This window comes from Trachypithecus francoisi, unplaced genomic scaffold (assembly GCF_009764315.1).
Source record: "Trachypithecus francoisi isolate TF-2019V2 unplaced genomic scaffold, Tfra_2.0 Lachesis_group11, whole genome shotgun sequence".
NCBI classification, from domain to species: domain Eukaryota; kingdom Metazoa; phylum Chordata; class Mammalia; order Primates; family Cercopithecidae; genus Trachypithecus; species Trachypithecus francoisi.
This window is the reverse complement of record NW_022681456.1, coordinates 125135291-125148513: the sequence shown is the minus strand read 5'-3', so window position 1 is coordinate 125148513 and position 13223 is coordinate 125135291. Positions and strand designations below refer to the sequence as shown.

Sequence of the window (13223 nt, the reverse complement as noted above, 5' to 3'; positions counted from 1 at the left end):
GCCCTCCCATCCCTCCTCAAGGCCATCCAGAGAATGTGGATGGAGGATGAGAGGGGGAAATCCGGCGTGGTGTGGAAGGAGCGCCCGAACCCTCTTCCTCTTCTTTTAAGCTTTTGGTTTCTCAAATACCTGCCCTATCTTCCCATCTGCTCCCCTCACCCCACCCTTTGACAAAATCCCAGGGCTTTTTTGGGGTCAGTAGGATTCTGGCCACCTCTCCAGTCCGCCCCCAAAAGCCAGACTCCACATTCGCAGGCAGTAGGTTGGGATTTGGAAAGGTGCCTCCCCGCAGGAACCCCACCCCTTCCCACCTCCTCGCCCCACTCCTTTCTCCGCGGCCGTCAGTCTCTCCATTTCCCCCTCCTGGTCTCGTCCTCCCTCCCGACTCTCTAGCTCTCCCTCCCCTCGCTTTCATCCTCCTATCCCCACCTCTCCAACCTCCTCTTTCATCCCCCTCCCCTCTCCTCTCCTCCCCGCTCCCGCCTGCCCCACCCCTGGGAAGCCCCTCCCGTCGGGCAGCGCCGCCTTATAAGCGGGTTCCCTTCCCGGGGGCGGCAGCGGCTGGTCGGCGGCAGCTCTGCTGGTGCGGGGGCGGCGAGCCCGGGACCGAGCGACCGCGGCCGAGCGCGCCGGCCACCGCCTGCACCGCCCTTCCGCCCGCCCTCCGGACGGCCGCAGCCCTGCGGGTCTCCGCTCCAGACCCACCCCCGCCCCACCCCGCACGCCTCTGCCGCCTCTTCCAGAGACCCAGCTTGCCGAGCGGCCGCCGCTGCCGCTGTCGCCGCCGCCGCCGCCACCGCGCCAGGTTCCGGCCGCGGCCACCCTCCGCCGTCCAGGGCCCCTCCGTCTCGGCTCCGGGACCCCGGCTCCCCGCCAGCCCCGGCCCCGGCCCCGGCACCATGTCGGAGAAAAGCGTGGAGGCAGCGGCCGAGTTGAGCGCCAAGGTACGGGCGGGGGCAGCGGCGGCCCGGACTTCGCGTGGCCCTGGGGCCCGGCGCGGTCCTCTGCCCCGGGCCGCCCCCGACGGCCCCGCGCGGCCCTCGCGCCCGGGTCCTAGCGGACCCCACTGCGCCCTCCCACCGCTCCCCGGCCCGGAGCTGCCTTCCCGGCTCCGCGCGGCTAGCGCCAGCGCCCTCTAGCTGCCCTGCGCGCACCACGGCGCCCGGCCTCGTCGCTCCGGTCGCGCCGGCCCCCGCAGCCGTCCCCACCCCTCTTCGGCCCCACCTCGCTGACCGGATCCCGTCCGGCTTCCCGTCCGAACGCCCCGAGTCTCACTTTGCCGCGCCCTCTCCCTGCGCCCCGCTGCCCCGTCTCTCCTTGCAACCCGACCTCACCTTTCCTCGCTAAGCGGTTTGAGATCCTCAAGTGTAAACAGGACTCTCCCTGGAGGCTACTCCTCCCGGCCCCTCCCCGCGGCCCGACCGTCGCTCGCTTCTCTCCCCGGACGGCGACTGCCTCTGTTTTTTCGTTCCCTCCCCTCAGCTGGCTTTCAGCTTTATTTTCTCTTCATCGTCCCTTTCCCACATACACACTGAAAGAATCTCGAATTCCTAAAAATTAGAAGCGGGGCAGGAATAGCCTTCGAAAAAGCCAAGGCTGGGCATTGCATGGCATTGCGTCGACCTGTCCTCGCCCTCATCAGCTCCCTTCCCCTGCCCCATCCGTTCGCCCTTGCTTCTCTTCCAGCCTTCCTCTAATTTCCCCAGGGAACCTGCGGAGTGTCGCTTTGGGAAATTAACGCGGCCGGGGTTTGGGGGCTGGGAGCCCTATCTTGTGTGTGTATGTGTATGGCGGGGTGGGTTGGGGCGCGGTGGTTGCTGAGGGGCCGTCACACTGGTCTCCCGGAGGCCCGCGAAGTGAAACGGGGAGAGCCAATGGGATTAACGGCGGTGGGAGAGGGGCTGTGTGCGATCTGCCAAGGTGCGCCCGTGTGGCCCTCCGGCGGGCTGTGCGGTGGCATGTGACTTAACTGAGTAGGTGTCTTTGTATGTCTGAAATCCAGCGAGTGTGTGGGACTGCCCGTGTCAGTTACATGTGTGCATGTGGAGACGTAGATCTTCTGGAGCCATGTTGTCGCTTTGTGAGTGTTAAGTGGCTCCGCTTTGCTCCCGTGCTGTCTCAAGAGTGTGTACCAGAATGGCCCAGCGCTGGGCCATGTGTCTCCCGTCCCGTGGGTGCCCTTCTCTAACTGTCTATGCATCGCTGTTGGCCGGTGTAGGTGTGTGTGCCTGTCTTGAGTAAATGAGGCCAGAGGGCCGTTTAGCAGAAGACCTAGGGCCCAGGTCACATATTCTCCTGGAAAAGGGATCATGGAAGGACAGTGACCAGAAGGACAGAACAGGGGAGGAGAGGGCCCGGCCTCTTGAACTTTGGTCTCTGGTATTCTCACTCCCTCCCTCCATCAGCCCAGATGGGAAAGTCAGGCCAGGGCCATACAGACTTTTGGTGCTAGGGCTCCCAGAGAGAAGCTGACCAGCTCCTTGCTGTCCTGGCCCAGGATGTAGGACAGAGCCCACTAGGTAGTGGAAATGCCATACTGACCTTGTGGCACAGAAATGAAGACTTCACGGTGGGGTGGAAGGGCAACCTCGCTGGAGTGAGGGTGAAGAGTGCTCAGCTACCCTTAAAGGGAGGAGGGAATTGAGTGCCCCTCAGGGCAGGCGTTCTGCACCAGGCTCCTCTCCTATCCCCTATCCTGTTCCAGAAAAGACCCCCCCCCCCCGCCAGGGTGATCTCACACAGGCGACTTCCATTCACATGGAATCAGATACACAGCATAGCACACCGACACCAGATCAGATCACACAAGGACACCTACCGTGTTACACTGTGCCTGCCAAGGAGTGGGTGAGGAGAGGACTGGAATCTGAATTGGGAGGCTAGTGTAGTGTCCAGAAGAGACTCACATGGGCATCTCCCGCTGCCGTATCAGCACAGGATGTCACCCTATGCCTGCTAGGATCTTGGGGTGAAGGGGAGGGGCTGGCCGGTGGGAGGGTCTACTAGACAGGTGCCTCCCTCTTCTCCATTCCTATCCCACCCCAGTCCCAGACCTTGTTTGTTGCTCTCTCCTTGTCTCCCACGCCTGCTACTCTTCCCCTCCTTGTTTTCTCTCCTACTTCACCTACATTTCCACTGGAAATGGCTACTTCCACTCTTCCACTACACCCATGCATACATCATGGGAGGCAGGAAGAAGGAAACTACTTGAACTGTTTTGGGGTGGGGAGGGCAGAAAGTGGGAGGGGTGCTGGGAATGTGCTAAGGTGCTCTCCCTGTCTCTGGTAGTGTTTGGCCAAGTAGGGGCCTGAGGATTAGGGAGACACAGACGGAGAGAAACAAAGACCTTAGAAGCTGAAGGGGAAGCTGGGAGGGATGCCCAGGAGAGAGAGTCCTCAGGAAAAGGCCCCAGAGGTAGACAAAAGGCAGAGCTGGGCGGGCAGTGGGGGGCAGGCCAGGGAGGCGGAGGGACACAGGAGGGGGTGGGGCACTGAGGCTACAAGCAGATGGAGAGGATTTGCTTTGCTGAGCTGAACTCTTCAGCCAGTGAGGTTTGGGAGAACTTGATGGGGGTGGGGATCGTTGCCCTGGTTGCCCGCTCCTGCTTCTTCATCCCTTTCCCACCCCACCTTGGGTCTTGGGGAAGGAGGTGTTTGGTCTCAACCCCTTCATGGCCCTAATGTAAGGACTCTGGGGCCCCTATTCTGTGTCTTAAGTTGTGGTCACCTTTTCAGTTCACACGCCTCTAAGCTCACTACAGAGGGAGAACGGGGGCTGCAGGGACTTAGGGGCTGCAAGCCATTTGTGGTGAGAAAGGTGACCTCTTTCTCCCTTGCAGGACCTGAAGGAGAAGAAGGAGAAGGTGGAGGAGAAGGCAAGCCGGAAAGAGCGAAAGAAAGAAGTGGTGGAGGTGTGGAGGGGTGGGGGAGAGGACCACATCTACCCTACCATCTTCCTCCCAATCATCTCATCCTTCCTCCACTTTCCTTCTGAGGATGCTCGGTCCTGCCCTTGCACTGAGCCCTCTCATCCTTGCTGCCCCACCCTGAGGCCCCTCCCAAGCCCTTTTCTCACCCAGTCTCCCCTCCCATTGGTGGTAATGGTGGGCAAGGCATGCAGCCAGCCTGAGGCTACTCCCTCCCCTGGTCCCCACAGGAGGAGGAGAACGGGGCTGAGGAGGAAGAAGAGGAAACTGCTGAGGATGGAGAGGAGGAAGATGAAGGGGAAGAAGAAGGTGGGGAGGGGCAGGGGAGGCTGGGCTGGCAAAGTCTGGGCTCAAATGAGCAGAGTCAGGGTGGGTTTGAAGACCTGAAGCAGGGCTGAGGGCGACCACAGGGGGTCTGTGCCAGAGCTTCCTGCCCTTCCCCAATGACCCATTTCTGGCTCCTCAGATGAGGAAGAAGAAGAGGAGGATGACGAAGGGCCCGCGCTGAAGAGAGCTGCCGAAGAGGAGGTTTGGGCTGGGTTGCTGGGCCTGAGGGGCTGTCAGGGATGCAGCCGGGCTGGGCGCCCTTTGGATTTGGACCCAGATACCTGTGCAGCAGGGGTGGGGGCTGGAACAGGACCGGGACAGGGGGAGGTCTCCCCTCCCATTTTACAACTCCCGCATTCTCTCCCTCTCCACAGGATGAAGCTGATCCCAAGCGGCAGAAGACAGAAAATGGGGCATCGGCGTGAGCCCCTGCCAACAGGCTGGGGTTGGGAGGCCTCTCTGGGCCTGGAGGTGGGGGTGGGGGCAGACAAGTCCAGCCACTGTTCACCTGGCTCCCTGCTCTGGGCCCTGCACCAGAGCTGCCACCCTCTTCTTTCTCCCCAGCCTTCTCATTTCCGCCTTTCCAGACACTGCGCCCTCCACCCTCACTCTGCCATTGTTCCACCTCCTGACCTGCTCCATCTGAGCTCCCCAGCTGGCCCCCAATTGCTCCTCTCTCTCTTTGCTCTCTTTCTCCCTCCCCTACCAGCCCCATCCTTCCTTTGGTAGCCTCTCCCACCTAACCTCTGCATCCCCCAGCCTCATGTCCTGCCCCATCCCTATCCTGCCTGACCCCTGGATCTCCCTCAGATCCCCTCTTCTCAGACAGCGCCAGGCCGGGGTGGGGCCGGGGTTGGGGCCGAGCCCCACAGCTGCCCCCCTCCCCTCCCTTTTTGTATAATTTAATAAAGAAATGGTCGCGCTTCTGTTTTTAACCTGTCTCCTGCTTTCCCGGGGGGTCCAGTCAGTGCGACAAAAGGGTAGAGAGGGAGGAGGGTGGCTGACCTCACATTCTGCCAGGACCCTTCCCTTTGATACAAAAGCAGCAGCACACTCCTGCCACCCACGACTCAAGAAGACAAGAGCAGCCCTCCAGGGGTGGCCCGGAGCCCAGCTCTTCTGAGAGCTGACTTACGTCCTGTTTTGGATTCTCAGGGATGCTCCTCCCCAGCAATACACACTTCCCTGCTAACCCACACAAGACCTAGACACTGCTGAGCCCAGTGGAAAGCTACCAGCTCTATTGTGCTGAACCAGGCACAGAGAAACAGCCCAGAAACAGGAAGTCCTGCCCCTGAGCTGGGAGAGGGCTGGTAGTCCTGGGTCTCAGCCTCCTAGGATCTGGAGTGAGCTGCCGGGCATCAGAGATGCCCTTTGCCTGGCACAGAAGAGAGCTCCTTCCAGTCAAGCAGGGAAATCCTGGGCCTCTTGTCATTCCCAGGTCAGCTGTATGTTTCATCACCTGCCCTCCCACTCTCCCTGGGCTGGGCTGGGGAGCGGGAGTTGTATGACTCTTGCCAGTCTCGGGCCTTCCCTAGTCCCACTGCCTCTGTTTCCCCTGAGTTTGATCTCTGTTAGGAGATTGCTAAGATTTCTGCATTTCTCCATCTCTGCATGACCCTTGCCCTCTCCTCTTAGTTCAGAACCTCTGGATTGGAGAATGCTTCTGAGTGCATGGTGGCCTGAGCTGGAGTGGGGAGGGGTGTTGACTCATCAACAGCATCATTTATCCCAGGAGACTCCCATAACTCATTCAAGGTCAGGATTAAACACTCTCCCGCACACAGGTACACTCACAGCTTTTATCTTCACACTCCCTAACCTTGGCAAATTGTACAATTTCTTTGAAGCTCAGTTTCCTCATCTGTACAATGGGGAAAATTACTAGATTTCATGAATTACTATAAGTGTCCTCTACAGTGCTTAGCACGTAATGAAGCCTCAATACAATGTAGTTACTCTCCATGCCCCGCAAGGCTGGCATGCCTAGCCTTAGACCTATCATTTTTTAGGGTGCAGTAAAGCTTCCTGTCCACCATGTTCCCAGGAAACATTGTACTGATGGGTGGAAAGGCAGGTCTAAAGGGGTCACGAAGTTCTGGGAGGTTAAGAGAATGAGGGAGGAGATTAAGCAACAAGGAAAGAGCTTGCCAAGAAGGAAGTGTGAATATTGGGACTGAGGAGGCAGCTTGGAGATGGGCAAGGGGGCAGTTTCAGGCAGAAATGGGGCGTGGAGGCAGAAGGTCCCTGGGAGAGGGAGCAGTCTGGAAGGTGGGGCAGGGGCGAGGAGGGGGAGGTGGGGAGACCCAGGACTGAGGAAGTAAACAAGGGGAGTGCCACCACAGAGGTGGAGGGTGCTATTGCTGGGAATCAACCCCCTCAGACTTTCCACTGCGAAGCGAAACCGTAAGCCCTGGGGTGCGGGGGGCGGGCAGGGAGGAGGGGAAGTGGGGAAGGTGGAGGGAAGGCCGGGCACAGGGGTGAAGGCCCGGAGACCAGCAGAACGGCATCCCAGTCACGACAGCCACTTTGCTCTGTCTGCTCTCCGCCACGGCCCTGCTCTGTTCCCTGGGACACCCCCCACCTCCTCAGGCTGCCTGATCGGCCCAGCTTTCCTCTGGATTCTGGCCTCTGGTCATCCCACCCCATCCTCTCTCCAAGGCTCTCTCCTGGTCTCCCTTCTTCTAGATCCCCTTCCTCCACCTCCCTATCTGCAGAACTTCTCCTTTGCCCCCCCACCCCCCACCACTGCCCACTTTCCTTTTCTGACCTCCTTTTGGAGGGCTCAGTGCTGCCCAGACCATAGGAGAGATGTGGGAGGCTCAGTTCCTGGGCTTGCTGTTTCTGCAGCCGCTCTGGGTGGCTCCAGGTAAAGCGGGGATGGCGGGAGGGTTGACCTCCAGCCCCACAGGAGGGGACCAGCAAGGATCTCTGTGGCCACAAAGGTCCTGAGGTCCTTAGCTCTGTGGTGGATTCTTCTAATCCCTTTTTTGGACAGTCCTTCCACCCCCAAAGCCTCTCTGGGCAGAGAAGGGACAGAAACCCAAGCTCTTCCTGCACCCTGTTTCTCCCTCGGGGAACACCCAGGCTCCTTCTCTACCCCTGCCTCTCGGCTCACACCCCCTCCCCTTGGCCTCTCTTTTGCTCACCTAGTGAAGCCTCCCCAGCCAGGGGCTGAGATCTCGGTGGTGTGGGCCCAGGAGGGGGCTCCTGCCCAGCTCCCCTGCAGCCTCACAATCCCCCTCCAGGATCTCAGCCTTCTGCGAAGAGCAGGGGTCACTTGGCAGCATCAACCAGACAGGTATGCACCCCAAACTTGGGCAACAGGACCCTCGAATCCAGCACTCACAACCCAACACCCATGCCGGTCCTCTGTCCCCTGCCCTGAGGTGTCACTCCCTCTGAAGCCAGTGACCCAGTCTCCCCGCCCTCGCCGGCACCGTTCCTGCCCTTGCTCTGCAATACCCTCACACCTGCATCCCTTCTCTCCAGAAGGGGATGCTGCCAGTCCAACAGAGGGGTCGGGGGTGAGAGGACGGTTGGTGGTCAAGAGAACTCTCGGGGTGGGCGTCCTCATCCTCAACGGGTGGCTGCCTGCCCCTGAGCTTCTCAACTCCATTCTCTTTCCCGCCCAGCAGCCCGCCCGCTCCCGCCCCCGGCCACCCCCTGGTCCCCGGCCATCGCCCGGCGGCGCCCTACTCTTGGGGGCCCAGGCCCCGCCGCTACACGGTGCTGAGCGTGGGTCCTGGAGGCCTGCGCAGCGGGAGGCTGCCCCTGCAGCCCCGCGTCCAGCTGGATGAGCGCGGCCGGCAGCGCGGGGACTTCTCGCTATGGCTGCGCCCAGCCCGGCGCGCGGACGCCGGCGAGTACCGCGCCACGGTGCACCTCAGGGACCGCGCCCTCTCCTGCCGCCTTCGTCTGCGCGTGGGCCAGGCCTCGAGTATGTGGGGCGGGACGACGGGAGAGGGGCTGGGAGGTGGGTCCCCATTCCCTGCCCCCCCGGGGAGGCAGGAAGGGCTGGGGCAGAGGCTGCGCTCTAGGCCGTGTCCGAGAGCTCCCAGAAGAGTAGAGGAAGGGGGTGGGCGGCCTGCTGGAGTGGAAGGGGCCCCCCGAAGCACGTGTATGGGGGGCCCTGTGGAGAGATTGTGTCACCCCCGAGCTCCCCTTCTCCCACCCACGCGGGAGTGCCCAGAGGCGGGCGGAGGGGGAGAGCATGGGGCTAGAGTGATTCATTTCAGGTATCTGTGGCTCAGGGGGTGGGCTTCGCAGGGATCCAGGCCAGGAGAACGGCAAGGGTGGCTGATGCCAAGTAAATTGCAGGCAAGGGACACGGGAAAGTAGTCCTGGGGACTCGTGGGGATCCACTTTATGCACCTCCAGGTGCTGGGAGCTGAGATGGGGAGAGGGTGATGGGGAGAGAAGAGAAGTCTAAAGCCAGGTTCCTGTTTCCAGGAGCTTCCAGCTTGGCAGTCCTGCTGTGTTGGGAAATTGTTTCCAGTGGGCTGATCAAGTCTTCTTTATCCTTGCACAGTGACTGCCAGCCCCTCAGGGTCTCTCAGGACCTCTGACTGGGTCATTTTGAACTGCTCCTTCAGCCGCCCTGACCGCCCAGCCTCTGTGCATTGGTTCCGGAACCAGGGCCAGGGCCGAGTCCCTGTCCAGGAGTCCCCCCATCACCACTTAGTGGAAAGCTTCCTCTTCCTGCCCCAAGTCGGCCCCATGGACTCTGGGCCCTGGGGCTGCATCCTCACCTACAGAGATGGCTTCAATGTCTCCATCATGTATAACCTCACTGTTCTGGGTAACTCCCCCACTCTGCTTCACACTTTACCACAAGCCCTTCCTGCCCCCCTTGCCACCTCCCCTGACTATGGGTCCCCAAACCAAGTTCTCGGCAGCCAGTGGCCTACATCATTGCCGTGGGCCTCACTGTTTGACCCCCTTATATTGCTGGCAGCCTTGCAGCTGCCATCACCCCTTCTTGCTCCTCCCATAGCCTTCCAGCGCCATTGCCAGCCTTCCTTCTCCTTCTGGCTAAGCCCACTTGCTGGGTTTCTGAGCATCCTCAGCTCATCACCTTATTCTGCTCCTTAGCACTCTTACGAGCCAGAGCATCTCCTGCACTCTTCTGCCTCCCTTCCCTGCAGCCCCGGCACTCCCTCCCGACTGCAGCACCCAGCTTTAAATCTGGATTTTCTTTTCTCTTCAGGTCTGGAGCCCCCAACTCCCTTGACAGTGTACGCTGGAGCAGGTTCCAGGGTGGAGCTGCCCTGCCGCCTGCCTCCTGCTGTGGGGACCCAGTCTTTCCTTACTGCCAAGTGGGCTCCTCCTGGGGGAGGCCCTGACCTCCTAGTGGCTGGAGACAATGGCGACTTTACCCTTCGACTAGAGGATGTAAGCCAGGCCCAGGCTGGGACCTACATCTGCCATATCCGTCTGCAGGGACAGCAGCTCAATGCCACTGTCACATTGGCAATCATCACAGGTCAGCCTCACATGGGAAAGGAGTAGCTCCCCTCCCAGGGGAGAAAGAACAGGGAGGAAGGGCTGGCGGGGCAAAGACTGAGCAAACCCACCCAGTGGGTGATGCCAGGCCACTGGGCACAAGTTCCCGAGCCTGCCCATCTCGGCCCCCACTTTTCTCACCCCCATAATAAAGAATCGAAACTGAAAATCTCCTCTTGAGTCACAAGATAAAAGTTCCACTGTTCTCTATGGGACTCCCCTGCTCTCAATTGGCAGGAGGGTCTGGGAAGTTAGAAGGAAAGGTGACAAAAATTCCAAATGGTTCAAAAGAGGTAGAGTATATTTCTAGAACCCTTTTCTACTTTGCGGACAGGGCTTGGGTTAAAGTTGCAGGAAGTGGCCTGGATTTGGGAGGAGTTAATAAATCCGTCCCTTGGTCAGCAAATATTTACTGAGTAAGAGTTTTCCAAGACGGTATAAAACAAACACAGAAAAAATAATACTCAGAGAGTATGTGTTGACTGGTTGATAACTATCAGCCATGACAGATTACCATGTCTGCAGCACTCACCTGTGGCCACTAAGTAGTAGCACTCCATGGCAGGTGCTTAATAATGTATAGAGGTTGAATGAATACGTGACCATGCTAATGGATAATACATCTCCTGAAGGCCAATCCTGAGTTTTCACTTGCTTTCTGGATACCTCTAACTAGATATTATACCACCTCTCAGCCGCCTCACCCTGAATCCCATCTTTTTCTACCACCAATCCCCTTGCTGACTCAGCCTGTCAGTAATCCACTGGTATCCACTCACCTCGAAACCTGGCCTCCTCCTCCCTGCGTCCCATCAGTCATCAAAGCCCACCAGTTCTTTCTGTCCAATGCCTTCTTGAAGGTCAACTGTTTTATGTAGACAGCTCAATGAGACTTTCTCAAAACACCTGGAAAGTGCCAGACTCTGGATCTAAACTCAGGTGTCTGCATCACCAAATCACTCTTCAGGACCCTTTGTCTCCTCCCACCCTCCCATCTCTCACTTTACAACTTGGAGAATGCTCTGTCTCTAGATGAATGGGCCAGTTCCCTGTTCTCTATACATTCAGAAAGGGGGATGATGTTCATTCAGGGGACACCACAAGGCAGGAGACACTGATGTGAGCCATGTCATGGAAGTTGCAAAATTGTGAAGTAGACGGGGGGTCAGCTCATCTGACTGATTTTGAGGGTTCTGGGCATTTTGAGTAGAAAGTAACGTAAAAGAATCTGTAATAGTATTTCTTCTGTGGTCTGCCAGGGCCAGTTTGAGTGTGAAGGCAGTAGGGAGCCTGGAAATGTTTTGAGCAGCGGAGGGAGCTGACTCCCTCCCCTGCTGAACAAGATAAATGTGGCCGGCAGGGTGTGGTGGCTCACGCCTGTAATCCCAGCACTTTGAGAGGCTGAGGCAGGAAGAACACTCGAGTCCAGAAGTTCCAGACTAGCCTGGGCAACATGGTGAAAACCCATCTGTATAAAATTTAACAAAAAATTAAATAGAAAGAAAAAGATGAACGGGGCCATGACCCCTGATGTCCTTCCCCAACCTCACCAGGCCAGAACCCAAGTGAGTGCAGGGTGATTGAGGCTTGGAGTTCAACCTGTGGTGTCACATAAGGGGGCCAGAAACCCAAAAGATCTCTTCCTTCTACTCTTTTCAGTGACTCCCAAATCCTTTGGGTCACCTGGCTCCCTGGGGAAGCTGCTTTGTGAGGTGACTCCAGCATCTGGACAAGAACGCTTTGTGTGGAGCCCCCTGAACCGCCCATCCCAGAGGAGTTTCTCAGGACCGTGGCTGGAGGCACAGGAAGCCCAGCTCCTTTCCCAGCCTTGGCAATGCCAGCTGCACCAGGGGGAGAGGCTTCTTGGAGCAGCAGTATACTTCACAGAACTGTCTAGCCCAGGTCCAAGGCCCCAAAATGCCAGGACCCCAATGCCACAGCAATAATCTTTATCCCCTGCCACCCCCATCCCAGCGCTTTTCTTTCCAGACAGGGACCTGATCTTCCCTAGGGCTGACCTGTTTCCACCAATAATCAGCTGAAAGAGCCTGGGACAAGTCCCTTAAACTCTCTGGATCTCATTGCATCTGTAAAGTCTGAGGGAGTGACAAAATGTCCTTTCTAGCCCTGACCCTACACCTCATCCTGTACTTTCTCCATAGGTGCACAACGCTCTGGGAGAGCCCCAGGGGCCCTCCGAGCAGACCACCTCCCGCTGTTTCTCATCCTTGGTATCCTTTTTCTGCTCCTTTTGGTGACTGGAGCCTTTGGCTTTCACCTTTGGAGAAGACAGGTGAGCCAGGGACATGCCAACCCCGCCCCCCCAACAGCTCCTGCTCTTCCATCCTCACTCAGAGTGCTGATGACACCCCTTCCTCAGGAAGGTGACCAAAGGGGACCCTGAACTTGCCCTCGCAGCCCCCCTTCATAAGCCTCTCACTCCAGGGACGGCTTGTGCCTGGGTAGGCTGGAAGGGGGGTTGAGAGAAAGCCAGGACCAGATGGGGAGGGCAGGGTGGCTGAGAAAAAAATAGATGGACTCAGTGTCCTTCCTAATCCGTTTCCCTTCATCCTTCTCCTCCTTCCACCCTCCATCTCTCTCTCCATCTCTTCTTACAGTGGCGACCAAGAAGATTTTCTGCCTTAGAGCAAGGGATTCACCCTCCGCAGGCTCAGAGCAAGACAGAGGAGCTCGAGCAAGAACCGGAGCTGGAACCAGAGCCGGAGCTGGAGCGCGAGCTGGGGCCGGAGCCGGAGCCGGGGCCGGAGCCCGAGCCGGAGCAGCTCTGACCTGGAGCTGAGGCAGCCAGCAGATCTCAGCAGCCCAGTCCAAATAAACTCCCTGTCAGCAGCAAGCCTGAGTCTGGCTCTTTCGTGTCCAAGTGAAGGTTCCCGTCTCTCCCCAGCCTCTGGGGGCTCCTTTCTCCCACCCTAGCCTCCTAACCTACTTTCCCCAGCCAGCCTCCCTCACCTTCCCCTTTTCTGTTTCTGGCTGCTTCGCGTTTCTTTCTTGGTCTCTCTCTCTCTCTTGCGCTTACTCTCTTTTTCTCTCTCCTGGGTAATCATTTCCCTGAAGCTCCCCCCAAAAAGACCTTGCCCCTTGCCTCCGCAGCTCTCTCGTCCGTCCTTCCACCCACCTTCCACCCACAGTGCGCTGGCTGCCCTGGTTTCCTTGATATTTTTGTCCTTTGGGTCCACCCCACCCCACACTCAGCTGCACTTCAGCACTTGTCCTTGGCCCTCCGGCTGCAGCAGATGCGCACATATGCTCGCGCGCACGTGCACACACGCATGCACACACACGCACACAACACAAACACACAGGCGCGCGCGCAGGACTGCCTTGTCAAGCCTTCCAGGAGATCCGATCTGGAAACCTCTCTGGGCAGCCGGCTGGGGCTCCTACCTCTGCCCCACCCCCCACGTTCCTCAGCCCTTGGCGGCTTTTCAGGTCCCAGGCATGAGAA

The 13223-nt window shown here is 58.6% G+C and overlaps 2 protein-coding genes across 3 annotated transcripts; both read left to right on the top strand.

Moving 5' to 3' along the window:
• The first annotated feature begins 332 nt into the window (after positions 1-332).
• On the top strand, positions 333-5187 carry PTMS (parathymosin). 2 transcript variants are annotated; one of them, XM_033223028.1, is made up of 5 exons: positions 333-944; positions 3839-3910; positions 4156-4234; positions 4392-4453; positions 4627-5187. In XM_033223028.1, the coding sequence occupies exons 1-5, from the start codon at positions 900-902 to the stop codon at positions 4675-4677; spliced, it is 309 nt and encodes a 102-aa protein (XP_033078919.1). In that variant the 5' UTR covers positions 333-899; the 3' UTR covers positions 4678-5187. The 2 variants fall into 2 exon arrangements, with proteins under 2 accessions (XP_033078919.1, XP_033078920.1); XM_033223029.1 differs by lacking the exon at positions 4627-5187 and having other exon boundaries at positions 4079-4234; positions 4392-4445.
• Positions 5188-6700: 1513 nt separating this feature from the next.
• Positions 6701-12611, top strand: LAG3 (lymphocyte activating 3). The gene is made up of 8 exons (XM_033223027.1): positions 6701-7121; positions 7406-7553; positions 7888-8192; positions 8784-9053; positions 9462-9737; positions 11417-11659; positions 11920-12050; positions 12376-12611. Exons 1-8 carry the CDS (start codon positions 7064-7066, stop codon positions 12544-12546), a joined length of 1602 nt encoding a protein of 533 aa, XP_033078918.1. The 5' UTR covers positions 6701-7063; the 3' UTR covers positions 12547-12611.
• The last annotated feature ends 612 nt before the right edge of the window (positions 12612-13223 follow it).

Excerpts from the sequence above, each read along its gene's own strand:
- PTMS (XM_033223029.1), top strand. The coding sequence starts at position 900 with ATGTCGGAGAAAAGCGTGGAGGCAGCGGCCGAGTTGAGCGCCAAG. Across the intron at positions 3,911-4,078 it reads GAAAGAAAGAAGTGGTGGAG|TCTCCCCTCCCATTGGTGGT; the intron begins GTGTGGAGGGGT and ends TTTCTCACCCAG. Across the intron at positions 4,235-4,391 it reads AGATGAAGGGGAAGAAGAAG|ATGAGGAAGAAGAAGAGGAG; the intron begins GTGGGGAGGGGC and ends CTGGCTCCTCAG.
- LAG3 (XM_033223027.1), top strand. The coding sequence starts at position 7,064 with ATGTGGGAGGCTCAGTTCCTGGGCTTGCTGTTTCTGCAGCCGCTCTGG. Across the intron at positions 11,660-11,919 it reads CACAGAACTGTCTAGCCCAG|GTGCACAACGCTCTGGGAGA; the intron begins GTCCAAGGCCCC and ends CTTTCTCCATAG. Across the intron at positions 12,051-12,375 it reads TTCACCTTTGGAGAAGACAG|TGGCGACCAAGAAGATTTTC; the intron begins GTGAGCCAGGGA and ends CTCTTCTTACAG.